Source organism: Saprolegnia parasitica (genome assembly GCF_000151545.1).
Source record: "Saprolegnia parasitica CBS 223.65 unplaced genomic scaffold supercont2.125, whole genome shotgun sequence".
Classification (NCBI taxonomy): domain Eukaryota; phylum Oomycota; class Saprolegniomycetes; order Saprolegniales; family Saprolegniaceae; genus Saprolegnia; species Saprolegnia parasitica.
The window spans coordinates 24212-38490 of record NW_012156519.1 but is presented as its reverse complement, the minus strand read 5'-3'; the positions used below and the strand labels follow the sequence as shown (position 1 = coordinate 38490).

At 57.2% G+C, this 14279-nt stretch overlaps 12 protein-coding genes across 12 annotated transcripts; 5 read left to right on the top strand and 7 right to left on the bottom strand.

Moving 5' to 3' along the window:
* Nucleotides 1-1046: 1046 nt before the first annotated feature.
* Nucleotides 1047-1863, top strand: SPRG_14352 (hypothetical protein). The gene has a single exon (XM_012353480.1). The coding sequence runs from the start codon at nt 1087-1089 to the stop codon at nt 1768-1770; it is 684 nt and encodes a 227-aa protein (XP_012208870.1). The 5' UTR covers nt 1047-1086; the 3' UTR covers nt 1771-1863.
* SPRG_14351 (hypothetical protein) lies at nt 1751-2740 on the bottom strand. The gene is made up of 5 exons (XM_012353479.1): nt 2531-2740; nt 2329-2480; nt 2103-2276; nt 1999-2053; nt 1751-1956 (listed from the first exon to the last, which is right to left on the bottom strand). The coding sequence occupies exons 1-5, from the start codon at nt 2733-2735 to the stop codon at nt 1865-1867; spliced, it is 678 nt and encodes a 225-aa protein (XP_012208869.1). The 5' UTR covers nt 2736-2740; the 3' UTR covers nt 1751-1864.
* Nucleotides 2741-2888: 148 nt separating this feature from the next.
* SPRG_14350 (hypothetical protein) lies at nt 2889-3962 on the top strand. The gene is made up of 2 exons (XM_012353478.1): nt 2889-3472; nt 3527-3962. Exons 1-2 carry the CDS (start codon nt 3064-3066, stop codon nt 3937-3939), a joined length of 822 nt encoding a protein of 273 aa, XP_012208868.1. The 5' UTR covers nt 2889-3063; the 3' UTR covers nt 3940-3962.
* A 159-nt stretch (nt 3963-4121) lies between these two features.
* SPRG_14349 (30S ribosomal protein S17) lies at nt 4122-4526 on the bottom strand. The gene has a single exon (XM_012353477.1). It carries the CDS (start codon nt 4495-4497, stop codon nt 4255-4257), a length of 243 nt encoding a protein of 80 aa, XP_012208867.1. The 5' UTR covers nt 4498-4526; the 3' UTR covers nt 4122-4254.
* Nucleotides 4527-4634: 108 nt separating this feature from the next.
* Nucleotides 4635-6062, top strand: SPRG_14348 (hypothetical protein; the record flags this gene model as incomplete). Its single annotated transcript, XM_012353476.1, has 7 exons — nt 4635-4862; nt 4926-5008; nt 5052-5188; nt 5239-5341; nt 5400-5602; nt 5672-5898; nt 5928-6062. The coding sequence occupies 7 exons, from the start codon at nt 4635-4637 to the stop codon at nt 6060-6062; spliced, it is 1116 nt and encodes a 371-aa protein (XP_012208866.1).
* A 200-nt stretch (nt 6063-6262) lies between these two features.
* On the bottom strand, nt 6263-6606 carry SPRG_21410 (hypothetical protein; the record flags this gene model as incomplete). The annotated part of the gene is made up of 3 exons (XM_012353502.1): nt 6263-6385; nt 6431-6514; nt 6574-6606. Coding segments are annotated over 3 exons (240 nt in total), but the record flags the coding sequence as incomplete, so codon positions are not given.
* A 222-nt stretch (nt 6607-6828) lies between these two features.
* Nucleotides 6829-7596, bottom strand: SPRG_14347 (30S ribosomal protein S4). Its single transcript, XM_012353475.1, has one exon. The coding sequence runs from the start codon at nt 7512-7514 to the stop codon at nt 6927-6929; it is 588 nt and encodes a 195-aa protein (XP_012208865.1). The 5' UTR covers nt 7515-7596; the 3' UTR covers nt 6829-6926.
* Nucleotides 7597-7888: 292 nt separating this feature from the next.
* On the bottom strand, nt 7889-10092 carry SPRG_14346 (cysteinyl-tRNA synthetase). Its single transcript, XM_012353474.1, has 3 exons — nt 9357-10092; nt 9185-9299; nt 7889-9133 (listed from the first exon to the last, which is right to left on the bottom strand). The coding sequence occupies exons 1-3, from the start codon at nt 10075-10077 to the stop codon at nt 7942-7944; spliced, it is 2028 nt and encodes a 675-aa protein (XP_012208864.1). The 5' UTR covers nt 10078-10092; the 3' UTR covers nt 7889-7941.
* A 185-nt stretch (nt 10093-10277) lies between these two features.
* SPRG_14345 (phosphoribosylformimino-5-aminoimidazole carboxamide ribotide isomerase) lies at nt 10278-11404 on the top strand (the record flags this gene model as incomplete). Its single annotated transcript, XM_012353473.1, has 8 exons — nt 10278-10414; nt 10470-10588; nt 10641-10783; nt 10825-10913; nt 10972-11059; nt 11111-11182; nt 11237-11275; nt 11321-11404. 8 exons carry the CDS (start codon nt 10278-10280, stop codon nt 11402-11404), a joined length of 771 nt encoding a protein of 256 aa, XP_012208863.1.
* Nucleotides 11405-11420: 16 nt separating this feature from the next.
* SPRG_14344 (hypothetical protein) lies at nt 11421-12219 on the bottom strand. The gene has a single exon (XM_012353472.1). The coding sequence runs from the start codon at nt 12156-12158 to the stop codon at nt 11448-11450; it is 711 nt and encodes a 236-aa protein (XP_012208862.1). The 5' UTR covers nt 12159-12219; the 3' UTR covers nt 11421-11447.
* Nucleotides 12220-13010: 791 nt separating this feature from the next.
* Nucleotides 13011-13516, bottom strand: SPRG_14343 (splicing factor 3B subunit 5). Its single transcript, XM_012353471.1, has 4 exons — nt 13482-13516; nt 13356-13441; nt 13183-13306; nt 13011-13135 (listed from the first exon to the last, which is right to left on the bottom strand). The coding sequence occupies exons 1-4, from the start codon at nt 13482-13484 to the stop codon at nt 13088-13090; spliced, it is 261 nt and encodes an 86-aa protein (XP_012208861.1). The 5' UTR covers nt 13485-13516; the 3' UTR covers nt 13011-13087.
* A 252-nt stretch (nt 13517-13768) lies between these two features.
* On the top strand, nt 13769-14241 carry SPRG_14342 (hypothetical protein). Its single transcript, XM_012353470.1, has one exon. It carries the CDS (start codon nt 13825-13827, stop codon nt 14188-14190), a length of 366 nt encoding a protein of 121 aa, XP_012208860.1. The 5' UTR covers nt 13769-13824; the 3' UTR covers nt 14191-14241.
* Nucleotides 14242-14279: the final 38 nt, after the last annotated feature.

Below are 14279 nucleotides of genomic sequence, written 5' to 3'. Positions count from 1 at the left end.
CGTGTGCGTAAGGCCGCACGAGAGGATACCGCCGATCATGCACTTGCCGTAGTACGAAGCGTCGTGGGGCACCGCGTGCGAGTAGCGGGCATCCCACTTGGCGGCCGACGTGGCCAGGGGCGCGCGGCGGCCCGAGGTCATGGGCGAGAAGCCGGCGACGGGAGCGGGCGCGGAGAGCGAAGCGACGAACGACATCTTCAGTACGACTCGAAAATGAAAGTGAGCTGTACAAGCCCCAGGCGCAGGCGCACTTAAGGCACCTTCGATCGTCTTCCTCGGCGTTGAGCGCCGCACTTAGGCGTACCAAACGAAGTTTAATTACGGCATGGCGATAACCACAAACTCACTGTCTCGCGTGATTGGGGGAGCCGGGAGGGCTCGGGGATTATGCAACCGTGCCACGTGAAATCAGGACAATGCGACACGGGTTGCCTAATTAGGCATACAATTAGGACTCTTTGAAATATCTTTTAATGGCCACGAGCAGTCATACAAATGATAAGATAGGCGCTGGAGAGGAACAAAAAAATACGCACCAGACGTCTGCGATGCGGGGGCCAAGAACGTAATGGGGGGACCATCAGCATGTGCATGCTGGGGGCCTACGAAAAAGAGACCGCCGTGCTACAAGCGAGATGGCGTGCGTCCTACGGCCTCCTATGCCACTCGTTGAGGCACAGCAAGACGATGTGCAGGATATAAAAAGTGGTCGTTGCAACCAGGGGCACACAATATTATGTACCCATGGTTGCAACCCACGAGGATGTGAAGGCTCTATATTTATCGTCTACCTGGATGTGGAGTGTAGCCTCAGCATCACGACGACGGCAAGACCTGCCCAAGACTTTGAAAACGCTCACAAACTACTTTTCTTGGTCGATAAAGGGAAAGACTGCGCTGACGTGGCTTCGTGCATTGTCGTCGTCGAAAGCCGCTCGCTTCGGGCGACGCAAAAAAGATGCTGGGCTCATCGCCAATTTTGGGTAGGGGTGGGGAGGGGTGGCAGCAAATGGGATTGCCGTCGCCGTCAAGTCACTTGGACATCATTTGGCTTTCCTTTCCGCAGTGATAACGAGTGCAACGACAATGGTCTCGACGTCCTTTGAAGCAGTGATCGCGGCCGCCGACGAGACGCAGGTCAAGCTCATGGAGGAGATGTGCATCCAGGTCGACGAGACGGACCGCAACCTCGGCCCGATCTCCAAGAAGGACTCGCATTACAAGGACGGCGTGCTCCACCGCGCGTTCTCCGTCTTCCTCTTCACGCCGGACAACAAGCTCATGATCCAGAAGCGCGCGGCCGAGAAGATCACGTTCCCCGACTTCTGGGCCAACACTTGCTGCAGCCACCCGCTGCACTTCGAGGCTGAAATGGAGGAGAAGGAGCACCTCGGTGTCAAGCGCGCGGCCATTCGCAAGCTTGAGCACGAGCTTGGCATCCCGCTTGACACGTTCACGACGGGCCAGTTCAAATTTATCACCAAGGTGCTCTACCGCGCGCCTTACGATGAAAACTGGAGCGAGTACGAAGTCGACCACATCCTCCTCGTGCGCGCGGCCGTCAACGTCAACATCAACCCGAACGAGGTCGCTGAGATCCGCCTCGTCGCCCGCGATGAGCTCGAGAGCGTCATCAATGACAAGAGCCTCTTGATCTCGCCGTGGTTCAAGCTCATCTCGCAGACGCTCCTGCCGCAGTGGTGGGACAACCTCGACGCCTGCCTCGAGAAGGACAACAACGACGAGACGATCCACAACTACATCAAATAAGATGACACCGAACACCGGTACTAGGTCGCTGATGTGGATATATGCTTTACGAATGATGTAATACACAACCATGGACGCTGTTGAACTAAGGTCACTAGAAGCGAGGGAGGAGCGTCGAGAGTTTGTTCTTCAGGTCGCTGACGTACGAGCTGACAGAGAAGGCTTGGAATTGCGATACCCGCATGCCTGGTAAACATTGTATATGGCCCACCCAGATTCGTCACGTACCAGCGCTGCTGAGGTAGTTGCCGTTGTAGTCTGTGCCTGTCCAGCCCACGTAAATCTACAAACAATTCTTCATCAAGCTGTTTCGGTTCGTGTTGCGAATGTACGCCAAGGTCGCAGGCGTTGTCCGTGGCCGTGCACGTTGTGCGGTTCATGTAGCACGTGCTGCCGTCGCCAAAAGCCGAGTTGAGAAGCGGTCGCTTGGGCGAGGCATAGAGGTTGGACATGCACGATGCTGCATCGCAGAGGTAGCAGCCATCGTCCCACGAGATGCCTTGGATCTACAGTACACTCTCGCGTTTACACAGGCGGTACGGCCGTGGTCGTGCGTACGATGCCATTGGCGACAGTGATAATCGCAGTGAGTGTCGGAAAGGCGCGCCCTGTCACGTCCGCGTACAGCTTGTAAACGGAGCGCGACGTCATGCTTGAGAGCGTGAGGAAGGAGGCCGCGCTCGCGTTCACGATGCGGTTGTCCGAGTACGCTACGATGTAGTCCACAGTATAGTCCACGCATGCAGGCGTCGGTGCCTACAGTTGTACATGCGGAGCTGCACATAGTCGTCAACGGTCGGCGTGAAGACGGCGCGGTACATGTCGTTGACGTTGATGCAGATGTACGTTTGGTCTCCTTTGACGAGCGGTGTCGACGTGTTCTTGTCGTTGCAGAGGCCCGAGATGATCGCGCCATCGGCCACAACGGCGATGAGCGCGAGGACGACAGCCAACAACCCGTGCATGCTCAAGGCGGATGAAAGACTGGAGGAAGCGTAACGACTGCCTTGAGTGTGAAACGACTGGGATTTTCGGCAGAACTCGACCAACCTCGTCAAGCTTTTTACATCGTCGGTAAGCGGCAGACGGCACGGTCTGGGCGCGGCCGCCTCTACGATTAACCTGCTTGACTACTGGTGCACTAAGTTAAGAAGCTCATTTGCTTCTGGATACGCTTCGTCGTGACGTCACCCAACGCGCCGTCGAAATCGGAAGATCTCTCGTCGTCCGGAAGAGGCTGGGTATCCGAACAAGAGCGAAAGGAGTCAATCGATATTTTGCGTTTCCGGTACCATGGCTGAAGACTTGCGGGCGCTGCGCAACTACATTACGGCCAAGGACGGCTACGAGTACACGGGCGTCGCCGACGGTCTTGTGTGCGTGCACATCACGCACTCGCACCTCCAGCGCTCGATCGTCGACATCCGGCTCGACATGCATGCGACGATCGGCGAAGTGAAGGAAAAAATCTACCGCCATTGCGGCACGAAGCCCGACTACATGACGCTAATCCTCAAGAACGGGTCGTCGGCTGTCGGTATCCTTGACGACGAAAACCGCAAACTTGGCTACTACCCGGTCCAGCATGGAATGACGCTGCACGTTCAAGACAACGACCCGTTCTCGCTCTCGAAAGGCGGGGGCCTGGATGACGTCTCGCTCGTGCAGAAGTACGAGATCAGTGAGGAAGACTATGACAAGCGTACGATGCACTGATGTACACACAGTAAATGGCACTGATGGAAATACACTGTAGGCCAAAACACGGTGCGCAACTACAAGCGTGAGCAGCTTGCCAAGGACCCGAACTGGAAGCCAAAGGTTCTTCCCGGAGCATCCAAGGCCAACCGCGCAGGAAGCGATGTTGTCTGTGACGCTGAGTCTGTCAAGGGTATCGAGATCGGCAACCGCTGTGAGGTGAAACCGGGCGGTCGCCGCGGCCGAGTCGCGTTCGTGGGTACCGTCGCGGAGCTTGCAGGCGCCCCCGGCGAGAGCTATTGGGTTGGTGTCGTTTTCGACGAGCCCGTTGGTAAAGGCAATGGCTGTGCCAAGGGAAAGCGGTACTTTGACTGCGCCGAGAAGTTTGGCGGCTTCATTCGCCCCAACAACGTCATAGTCGGCGACTTTCCGGTCGACGACGAGCTCCTCTCGGACAGCGACGAGTTTTAGAGTCTGACGTAGTAGCTTTGATTGCACCGATATTCTAACGCGTATTGCCTTTGCACGTCTTGGCCCACGATGTTTCCCTAGTCACTTCGTGGCACATCAAGCTTGCACGCGGCAACCAAATCTCTGCCAACTTGCTAGCGACGATGCAATTTCATGATGCTCGCACGAGTTCCGTGAGCTAGAGGCAAGGTCGTCAATTTGCTGTATATAGCTGCTGCTGTAGGTCCCGTAGCGTCGTACAGTGTGTCATCGTGTCAAGGCGACGACAAGGCCGTAGTAAAGAAATACACTGCGTTGTTGGCTGCTACTACATGTCTAAATTTCGGCCTTGCGTAAGATCTCGTCTACGTTCCAGCGCTTGTTCTTGGAGAGCGGGCGCGTGTGGCTCAGGCGCACCATGTCGCCGATGTTGCACGCGTTCTCTTCGTCGTGGGCCATGAACTTCTTGGTCTTCTTGTAGTACTTGCCGTACTTGGGGTCCTTGACGATGCGCGTGACGGCCACGAGCACGCTCTTCTGCATCTTGTCGCTGACAATCTTCCCGAAAATCGGCTTCATCTTTGCGTCGACGGCCAACAATTCTCCTCTGGAAGCACTGGTGGCCCCGTAGAAAAACCGGATAATCGCATCCGGATCGCCCAAGCCGCCCCGACCAATTGCATCATCTTTGCCTCGATTCCGGAAGCGACAACAGCATGGCCGAAGAGTTCCTCTTGAGCACCGAGAAGAGCATCGACTTGGCCTTCAAGCCCGTGACCGTCCTGCCGGGCGACGACGTCACCAAGCATATTGCCAACCTCTCGCAGAAGCTGCGCCTCGGCGCCGGCCTCATCGCCAACGGCAACGCTATCACGAGTACGAACGCCGGAGTGCTGCGCTACCGCCCGCCCAACCGCTACTGGCTTGACTACAACCACAAGCGCGTACGTCTCGTGATCGTTCTGTGCTTTATTTATGCATCACGCTCATTTATCTGCTGCCATTAGTATGTACCCGCTGTCGATGATGGTGTTGTGGGCCTAGTCGTCGACCGCAACGCCGAGTTCTACCGCTTGGACATTGGCGCCTCGTACGATATTCCTGTCATATACTCGAAAACTCAAGTGACGTAGGTCGTATGCAACGCTGGGAATGCTTGCATTCGACGGTGCCAGCAAGCGCAACCGCCCTAACTTGCAGCCGGGCGCGCTCGTCTACTGCCGCGTCCTCAGCACGAACCAAGATCTGGAGCCGGCGCTGACGTGCGAAGGTGTGCGACGGACACCGTGCTATGTGTACTGAGTCGCTACTGTTTTATAGCGCCATCCCACATGACGAAGAAGGACTGGATGACAGGCTTGGCTCTGTACGGCGAACTCAACGGCGGCTACGTCTTTAAGGCTTCGATCGGGCTCGCAAAGAGGTACTGATTGGGCATCTGTGTCCTGCGCGAAAAGGCTCACGATGGACGATGTCGTTAGCTTGCTGAAGGACGACTGTGCCGTTTTGAGCGCTCTGGGCAAGGCGATGCCGTTCGAAGTTGCCGCCGGCTTCAACGGCCTTGTGTGGGTCAACTCGTCGTCGTGCCATGACACAATTTTGATTACGAATGCGATCCTGAACTCGGAAGGTCTCCCGGATGCCCAGGTCGAAGCCATGGTGGACACGCTCATTAGCGACCAGGGTACCCAGCATTAAATAAGTTCACGTTTGCTCTCTATTGCTCGTTTCCATTTGATGATGATTGAGGAAGGGCTGGCGGTGCGGCCGTCCAGGTTGCCCAACGCTGGTGATGGGCTCTTCGCAACCAAGCCGTTCACCACGGGGGACGCTGTCTGTGTGTACACAGGCGACATGCTTACGACAAGCGAGGCACTTCATGTGGTGAACAAGGCCTACCTCATGCGCCTGGGGCAGGGTGTCTATGTTGACGCCCGCTCCCGACCCAACGTCGCCGCGCGCTACATCAACTCAGCCGCAGTAAGGGAGTACACAACGTCATATTCGAGAAGGACCCTGCGCTCTGCCAGGCCATTGTGCGGGCCACGCGACCCATCGCTGTTGACGACGAGATTTACGTCGACTATGGCACGTGGTACTGGCTTGCCCACAACATGGCACACAAGGCTAGTCCGATCAAATAGTTTGAAGTGAATATCAGTAGACTCTTCAATCTAGTGCTGCTCAAGAGTCGCAGCGATGGCAGCGGCCATGTCCTCGTCGCTTTGGCTGCGGGCAACAGCCGGAGATATCGCGCTCTAGGTACGACAAGGCGGGTGAGTCGAAGAGCGCATGTCATTGGATTTAATGCATCACAATCACACTATGGGCTAGTCCTGGTCGGTCAGACTCTTACGTTTCGGTCGCCTTCCGACGCGACGCTGCCGGAGTCGGTCGAGTTGCGACGGCCACGGCCGCCACTTCCGACTAGCGTGCGCTCCCGGTCAAAGTTGTATTGAAAGACGTCCTATAAAGCGTGTTCGAAATATGATAGTGGAAGAAGACGTTATACCCGCGCCAGCAAGTACTGCGCATGACCATCAGGCATAGACGTCGGCGGAAGCTGTGGCCCCGTGTTGAGCGTCACGCGGGTGTACTACCCAGGGGCCGTCGTAAACGATAGCCAAGACGAGAGACGCTGGGAGTAAGATGCACCTGGAGGAAGTTGTTGATGGGGTGAGTCGGCGACCTAGACGTGGCCACATGACGGGCAGGCGTAAGCTCACTCACAGGGGTCGCAGTTCCTTACATGCTTTGGCTTTGGTGTAACACCGAGTGCGTAATAACCGGATCTGGATACGAGGCACGGACGGCGAGGAAAGCAACCGAGAGGAATACGGCTTCACGATCAGGCTTACTCTGGCCTGCGGTGAACTGGACCTGAGACTTGTCGTGAGCAAGGCGATAAGATGCAATCACAAGGACCGGGTCAGTATATTACAATAAGCCCCTAGTCGATGCGTCGTGTCATCGCCCTTTACAAAAACAACGGAGGTCGCATCAAGCGTTTATTCGTCGTCTTCCTCAGCACCGCCGTTGGCGGCGGCAGCACGCTGGGCAGCACGCTTGCGGGCGACACGGCCGGGGCGGCCCTGGCCGTACGGCGACGTGACCGAGAAGTCAATGTGCTTTTCCGAGTCGAGGCGGACCATGAAGCTGGGCACATCGACGAGCTGGCGGCCGACGCGGATGTGGCGCTGCTTGATCAAGCAACGAGCGTGGTGGATGCTCTTGGCAAGACCCTGCTTGAAGACCTTGGTCTGGAGACGGCGCTCGAGGAGCTTCTGGATGTTCAAGCGCAAGACGAAATCGAGCTCGTTCTCGTCGTCGGCGAGGAGGCCGTAACGCTTAAGGCGGCGCATGAGGGCGGGGCCTTCGAACAAGCGCTTGGGGTCCTTGGCGTCGAGCGTAAGGAGCTGGCGAGCAGCCTTACGGAGCTTGGCCAAGGTGAACTGGACGCGCCAGATCTCACGCTTGCAGCGGAGACCGTACTCACCGACGAGCTTGAGTTCCTGGTCGAGGCGTTCCTTACCGAAGGCGCGCGTCGGCGTACGGTACGTCTTGCGGTAGTTGCGGTGGCGACTGATCTTAGGCATGTTTTTCAAGGGACAATGAAAATGAGGTTTCGACAAACAAAGCCCACGACTGGGGCAATACACGAGAACCAGCCAAACGCTGAGCGCAATTTAATATTGAATTCGGATGTACCAGCCAACCAACGGACGGGCCAATCAGCGCCGGCGATGCTGCTTTCTTTTCTACAACTTGGACATTTGTATACTGGGGCCACCGTTCGTAATAAAATACATCTGCGCGCCCATTGGCTGCACCCAGCAGAGTCCGGATATGCAGCCTCGTTTCCGGTCATCGCAAAAGGGGGCAACGGAGCACCCAAGCAGCAGCAGGGCCACGAAGCCCGAAGAGGACGCAGGAAAGGTACTGTAGTGGCGGCAACATGCAAGCAGGGAAGAACGAAAATGAAGATGGGATTATGCATGGCGGAAGAGCGGAACCGACAATTGCCTATTGGTGGTACTTGTCGAAAAGCTTCTTCTGCTTCTCTTGCTCCTTGGCGAGCTTCTTGAGAGCGCCCTTGGAGATCGGCTCGCCATCAACCGTGTGCGTCGGGAGACCGTCCGCTTCGTTGAAGGCGGAATACTTGTCCTTCTGGAGCTTGAACATGTCCTTCGGGTGCACCCCGGCGCGAGCCTTCTCTTCTGCAAGCTTGCGCTGCTCGTCGGCGATGCGCTGGGCCTTGGCGAGCTCCTTCGCCTTCTTCTCCTCTTCCTTGAGGCGGATCTCCTCGAGCAGCTCGTCCTTATTGGCGAGCTTCCACACGGACGACGCGTTCGCACGGTCCTCCAAGCGGACGCCGGCATGCGGCAGCTTCGCGTCGCGCACCGAGTCGCAGAGCTCCATGATCAGCTTGGCGAGGTTCGGGTCCTTGCTGAGGGCCGCGGTACGGACCTGGTCACGAAACTCGGCGAAGATGTCGAGAACAGGCGTCAGAATAGTTTCTTGATCGCCCGACGCGCCGAGGGGGAAACCAATGTCGGTGGCGTCAGGAATGAGGCCAAAGACGCGGAGCATGTGCGTAATGTACTCGGCTGCGGCGCGGAGGCACATCGAGACGTGCGGGATGTTGAGAGCGAGGTACCGGTTCACCTCCTTCGCAAGCTCTTGGAGCAACTGGAGCGCAAGCGGCGTGTTGAGGTCGTCCGCGAGGGCGGCGTGGACCTTCTCCTTGATCTCGAGCGTGCGGGCGCCAAGCTTCTTTTCGTGGACACCCCACTTTTGCGTCTGGTCGACGTTGATTTCGCGGAGCGCGACCTTGACGTTCTGGAAAAAGTTGGCGAAGAACGAGTCGACGCCGACGGCTTCATCCATAGTGTTGTCGTTGTAGTCCATCGGCACGTTGTACTTGTGGAGGAGGAAGAGGAACCGGAGCTGGCGCGGCGAGTTCATCGCGAGCGCTTCGTTGATCTTGACAAAGTTCTTGAGCGACTTCGACATCTTGAGGCCCTCAATGTTGAGGTGGCCCGTGTGGACAAAGTAGTTGATCCACTGCTCAAAGTTGAAGTACGCCTCCGACTGCGCAATTTCGTTGTCGTGGTGCGGGAAGCGCAGGTCGATGCCACCCGTGTGGATGTCGATGCGGCCACCCGCGAGGTCCTTGAGCGCGTCGCTGGCCATGGCCGAGCACTCAATGTGCCATCTATCAACACCTTCAGGTCAGAACACAACACGAGAAGAGCATGTCATGTACCCGGGTCGGCCTTCGCCCCACGGACTTGCCCAGAACGGCTCACCCTTCTTGGACTTCTTCCACAGCGCGAAGTCGTTGGCGTTACGCTTGTCGCTGGCGCCAACCGAGAGCGCACCTACGCAGTCCACGACAGTCAATACACAACAACCATGAGCAACGACGAGGCATGTACCTTCGCCTTCAGCGAGTAGCTCTGACTGGCCGACGTTTTCAGGCACGAGCTTGCCATACGCCTTGCCCTTGGCGGTGCCAAAGGCTTGCGTATCGAAATAGACCGACCCATTGCTCTCGTACGCGTAGCGGTTGGCAATAATGCCTTCGATGAACTCGACAATTTCGGGCATGTACTCGCTGACGCGCGTGAGAACAGTCGGCGGCTTGATGTTGAGCGCAGCCATGTCGTCCATGAAGGTCTTCTCGAACGTCTTGGCGAGTTCCTCAGCGCGCTTCATGTTGCTCTCGGCCGTTTGTTCGGACGCCCACAGCAAGACGACCTTGGCGGCCTCATCCTTGGCCGCGGGCAGCGACTGACCTGGGTGCGCGGCCGCCCAGCCGTGCTCAGCCGACCGCACGATAATCTTGTCATCAATGTCCGTGATGTTCATGACAAGCTTGACCTCGTAGCCAAAGTAGTCTTCGAGGATCCGGCGCACGTAGTCGAAGCACGTGTACGTGCGGCCATGACCGAGGTGCGTAATGTCGTAGACCGTCGGGCCGCACATGTACCACGTCACGCACTTCTTCTGCATGGGCACGAAGGGCGTCTTCGAGCGTGTCATGCTGTTGTAGAGCTTGAGCGGGTAGTGGCGCTCCCAGTACTCAAGGAGCGAGTCCATCGGCTGCGGCATGTACCACGTCGGCTGCCCCTGCGTCGTCGAGCTTTTCTTCGCCATCGTCTCGGACTTGGAAATGGAAATGAGTCAACCGAATGGCAACGTGGCGACGAAAACAGTATTTCGAGTAGTATTACACTGTTTCGGGATAGGCACCCGAAATCGTGTTGGTGCCAGAAGAAAGTGCGAGCATGTGATTGCGGACGTGAGCCAACGATCGAGATCTTCTTTTGCCCTTCATTCGCAAAGCCCCAGCGTGAATGAAGTTCCGGCCTTGCATCGACATCCACGCAGGCGTCGTCAAGCAGATCGTGGGCTCAACGCTCTCCGACCGCCAGGACGCCGCCGGCCCTGTCACCAACTTCGTCTCGACTTTGAGCGCCGCGGATTATGCCACGTACGACGCATTATGCACCATGATAGGTCAGTGTGCAGACGAATGACGACGATAGCATGTACCAGCGCGACGGTCTGCGCGGCGGCCACATCATCATGCTTGGCGCCAGCGAGGCCAATGAGGCGGCGGCGAAGAGTGCACTGGCGGCCTTTCCGCACGGCATGCAAGTGGGCGGTACGATCCGGTGACGCCGTCAGAGTGCTTGCATCGATGCGTTCCGACGTAGGTGGCATCACGGCCGAGAATGCGCGTATGTACCTCGACGCAGGCGCGAGCCATGTCATCGTGACGTCGTACGTATTCCGGAACGGCCACATTGACATGGCGCGACTTGCGCAACTTCGCGACGTCGCGGGCAAGGACCGAGTGGTAGGCTCTCAACAATTTTTTCTCTCTCGAACATGAAAAAGGTCTTGGACTTGAGTTGCCGCAAGAAGGAAGATGGCCGCTTCTATATCATGACCGACCGCTGGCAAGTCTTTACCGATGTCTTCCTGAGGTACAGCATAGTTGCTTCATCACTGATGAGTGGACGACGATGCAACGAAATCGCGTAGTGAAGAGCTTTTGCGTGAACTGGCGCAGTACTGCGACGAGTATCTCGTGCATGCGGTCGACGTCGAAGGCAAGCGCTGTGGTATTCAGGTAATTCAATTGTACACGGACGTACCAAGTCGTTAACCTCACCGAACGCAGGAAGAGCTCGTTGACCTTCTCGGACGATGGTCGCCAATTCCCGTGACATACGCGGGTGGTGCACGCTCGCTGGTATATCCCGAAGTGTCTTGTCTGGATCGATACTAACGTGGTTTCTTCAACTAGGACGATTTGGGTCTCGTCGAACGTCTCGGCCACAACAAGGTACGTTGCGCGCGAGACTTGCGAGGTTTCACTCCACGTCCGTAGGTCGACTTGTCCATTGGGAGTGCTCTGGACATCTTTGGCGGAGACATCCCGTACGCCACAGTCGTTGCGTCGTCGAAGCAGTAGATAATTGAAATCAACGCAGTGTATTTCCAGCGTCTACCGCTTCTTATGCCGGAGCTTTCTTGGGCTTGCGCTGCTTTCCGACGCGGTCGAGATAGTTGACAAACGAAAGCTCGTCCGAGTCGCCAAAGAGCGTCTTCATCTTCGTCTCGAGTTGCGCTTGGCCGTAGCGCGCAAAGAGGATCGCCATCGTGTCGTCAGCGGTAATCGTACCGCACATCTTCTTGTCGTACGTCATGAACTGCACGACGTTGAATAAATTGACGGGCTCCAGCTCGGTCTTGTCGAGAAGGTTGCGGTTGAACATACCCCGCAGCTCCTCCCAGTCGACAGCGCCATCGAGGTTCTCATCAGCCTCCCAGATCATATCACTAATCTCTTTCTTGGCGCACACCTTTCCGAGCGCCTTGATGGCATCGTAGAGGTCTTCGCTTTTGATAACACGCGAGGTCGCCGCCGCCGCGCTGCTGAGCGCCGCTAGCTCCGTGGTGTGCGCGTCCACGTCGGCTTCGACGGACCGCAGCTCCGCAACAATCTCGGGTTGCGTCATCTTCTTGCCAGCGGCGTCAAAGATCGGCGCCGAGTTGCTTGAAAAGTTGGAATTGGCAAACTCGAGCTGTGCTTTTCGGTCGCGAAGCGTCGCGATACTCTGACCGAGTTTTTTCTTCTGACGAAAGCCCGCGAGGTGGTCGAAGACGCGCCGGAGCTCACGCTCTTCTTGCGCAATCATGCCCTTGGCGTCGCCATCGTCTGCCATTGCGGTCGCTTCAAAACTGACGCCGCAACGCCCGGCGGTTCAATCGATGCTTTCAGACGCTGATAACTCGGTTTAAAAATAGGCATGCACAATTCATTGACGGCATGAACGACCTGGTCCAGGTACACTTAACACGACGTGGTCAACCACCTGCGATGCGCGGGGTCTAGGTGCTGCAGAACGATCTAGTGAAAGAGGCGACCCGCAGTCGACAGCTTGCACGGGCTACATCGACCGCCGAGAAGATGCGCCTCCAAAAGCGCTTCGAGCGCGAGCGGGACCATGTGAAAAGGCTTGTGCAAGTGCTGGCCAAAAACGTCGCCATCCCCTTGGGCGAGCCTCGCCGTAGAAATGACCCAAGCACTGACGAAAACAATGCACCGCGTCACCGCTGGGGAGACCACCGGCGGCCTGCTCGTGGTCCGACGCTTGTACTATCCGTAGCAATCGCGCGCCTCACGCGAAGTCTGTCTAGTAGCCTGCGATGCGCGCACCGAGACTGTCCAAGACGTTGTGCGTCGCTACACGATGTGTCGGAGAGCCATTGTTGATGGCGCAGTGGTAGGAATTCCATCGTTACGTGTGTCGGAAGATTGCCGCGCAGCAGCAATCCGTGAGGTCTAACAACTCGTTGACCGAAGCAGCACTGCTTGTGGTACGGTCTTTGCTCGTCGATATCGTACGCACCATGCCATTATAGCACAAGTCCCAGCACGAATTGCTGCAAGAAAAACGAACTCTCTTGCACCGGCTACACCACGTTGTGGGACAGCAGCAGCGAAAGCTCGAGGACGACGCCATGACCGTTCGGTCCGCCGTCTCTAGCTTCAAGTCACTGGCGCTACAGCGCCCCGTGACGCAACGCTACGTTCCGTTCAGCGACTTGGCAAGCTCATCATAGACTCAGATTTATAGCGCAGCTGCTCACTTCATTCTTCCTCTTTAAATGGCGGCGGGCCGCACGGCTGGAGCATTTTCTACACCGACAAGTCGCCTCCATGCGTGCCCCACACACTTTTGGTACCTCGAGCATGGTGTAGCGAACGCGACCAAGCGACTCGTTCTCGGCGACAGCGAAGTACGTAAGCATGTCGTTGTGGCCAATGTGCGATGCGAGCGTATCGCGGTGCTGGTTCACGGCCCATTCGCTACGCGTAGTACGATGAGGCCACGGCCACAGCGCCCAGAGCGACGTACAACTTGGACGTGTCGGCGTGGCCAGTACCGACGTACTTGGCCTGGAGGTGCTCCCACTGGCGGTTGATGTTGTAACGATCGGCGGCCTACGCAGCATGAGCACCTGCGCCGCTTGCATCCTCTCACCATTTTGTCTCTTCCTTGGTCCTGCCACCGCAAGCGCTATCCGGTTGGTGGACGAGTCCGGATACAATTGGAGCCCAGATTGAAAAAACGGAATCCAACGACGCGTCACGTGGCTCTTGAGGCGAGCAATGACCAGCGACCAGCGTGCGTCGGCCACGGAGATGTGGATGTGGTCTGGGGCCACGAGCACCGTCGTCGCATGCATCTCGCAGGCATGGAATAGCATCTGCAACGATAAAGAGCTGGCCCAAACACATTGTCCGGATAACGTGCTGAATTGGTATCCGGTTACCTCGGCCTCGTAGCGTTTCGTGGCCACCTCCCACTTGAGACGAGAGCGCCGATGGCCCGTGACGACTACGACGACGACAGTGGGCTGGTCCATGCGGAGATCCCGACGACGTTTCGCGAGCTGCGCGCGTGCATGATCTGCTCCCTCGTGAAGACGTATAGCCAGTTCTACGAGAGCGGCTGCGACAACTGCGCCGTGCTCAACATGCAGGACAACCGCCAGCGCGTGACGGACTGCACGACCGCGTACTTTGAAGGCATGATTGCGATGATGCAGCCGCGCGAGAGCTGGGTCGCCAAGTGGCGCCGCATCGGTCGCTTCGTGCCAGGCATTTACGCCGTCTCGGTCACGGGGGAGCTCAACGATAGCATCAAAAAGTACCTGGAGGATTCCAACATTCCTTATCGCACGGACTAATACAATTGCGTCTGCACTGAACTTGGTGCTGCCCGCCTCCGTGAACACACCTCGCGGCCTTTTGCAGTCGATCCTCGCGCGGTTCGGTG

Excerpts from the sequence above, each read along its gene's own strand:
- SPRG_14349 (XM_012353477.1), bottom strand. The coding sequence starts at position 4,497 with ATGAAGCCGATTTTCGGGAAGATTGTCAGCGACAAGATGCAGAAGAGC.
- SPRG_14343 (XM_012353471.1), bottom strand. Across the intron at positions 13,307-13,355 it reads CACGCCGACACGTCCAAGTT|CGAATGGGCCGTGAACCAGC; the intron begins GTACGTCGCTCT and ends TACTACGCGTAG. Across the intron at positions 13,136-13,182 it reads TTCGCTACACCATGCTCGAG|AAAATGCTCCAGCCGTGCGG; the intron begins GTACCAAAAGTG and ends TTGTCGGTGTAG.
- SPRG_14342 (XM_012353470.1), top strand. The coding sequence starts at position 13,825 with ATGGCCCGTGACGACTACGACGACGACAGTGGGCTGGTCCATGCGGAG.
- SPRG_14347 (XM_012353475.1), bottom strand. The coding sequence starts at position 7,514 with ATGCCTAAGATCAGTCGCCACCGCAACTACCGCAAGACGTACCGTACG.
- SPRG_14350 (XM_012353478.1), top strand. The coding sequence starts at position 3,064 with ATGGCTGAAGACTTGCGGGCGCTGCGCAACTACATTACGGCCAAGGAC. Across the intron at positions 3,473-3,526 it reads TGAGGAAGACTATGACAAGC|GCCAAAACACGGTGCGCAAC; the intron begins GTACGATGCACT and ends AATACACTGTAG.
- SPRG_14351 (XM_012353479.1), bottom strand. The coding sequence starts at position 2,735 with ATGCACGGGTTGTTGGCTGTCGTCCTCGCGCTCATCGCCGTTGTGGCC. Across the intron at positions 2,054-2,102 it reads ACAACGCCTGCGACCTTGGC|ATTTACGTGGGCTGGACAGG; the intron begins GTACATTCGCAA and ends AATTGTTTGTAG. Across the intron at positions 1,957-1,998 it reads CAACTACCTCAGCAGCGCTG|GCATGCGGGTATCGCAATTC; the intron begins GTACGTGACGAA and ends AATGTTTACCAG.
- SPRG_14352 (XM_012353480.1), top strand. The coding sequence starts at position 1,087 with ATGGTCTCGACGTCCTTTGAAGCAGTGATCGCGGCCGCCGACGAGACG.
- SPRG_14344 (XM_012353472.1), bottom strand. The coding sequence starts at position 12,158 with ATGGCAGACGATGGCGACGCCAAGGGCATGATTGCGCAAGAAGAGCGT.
- SPRG_14346 (XM_012353474.1), bottom strand. The coding sequence starts at position 10,077 with ATGGCGAAGAAAAGCTCGACGACGCAGGGGCAGCCGACGTGGTACATG. Across the intron at positions 9,300-9,356 it reads GCTACTCGCTGAAGGCGAAG|GTGCGCTCTCGGTTGGCGCC; the intron begins GTACATGCCTCG and ends TGGACTGCGTAG. Across the intron at positions 9,134-9,184 it reads TGGGGCGAAGGCCGACCCGG|ATGGCACATTGAGTGCTCGG; the intron begins GTACATGACATG and ends AGGTGTTGATAG.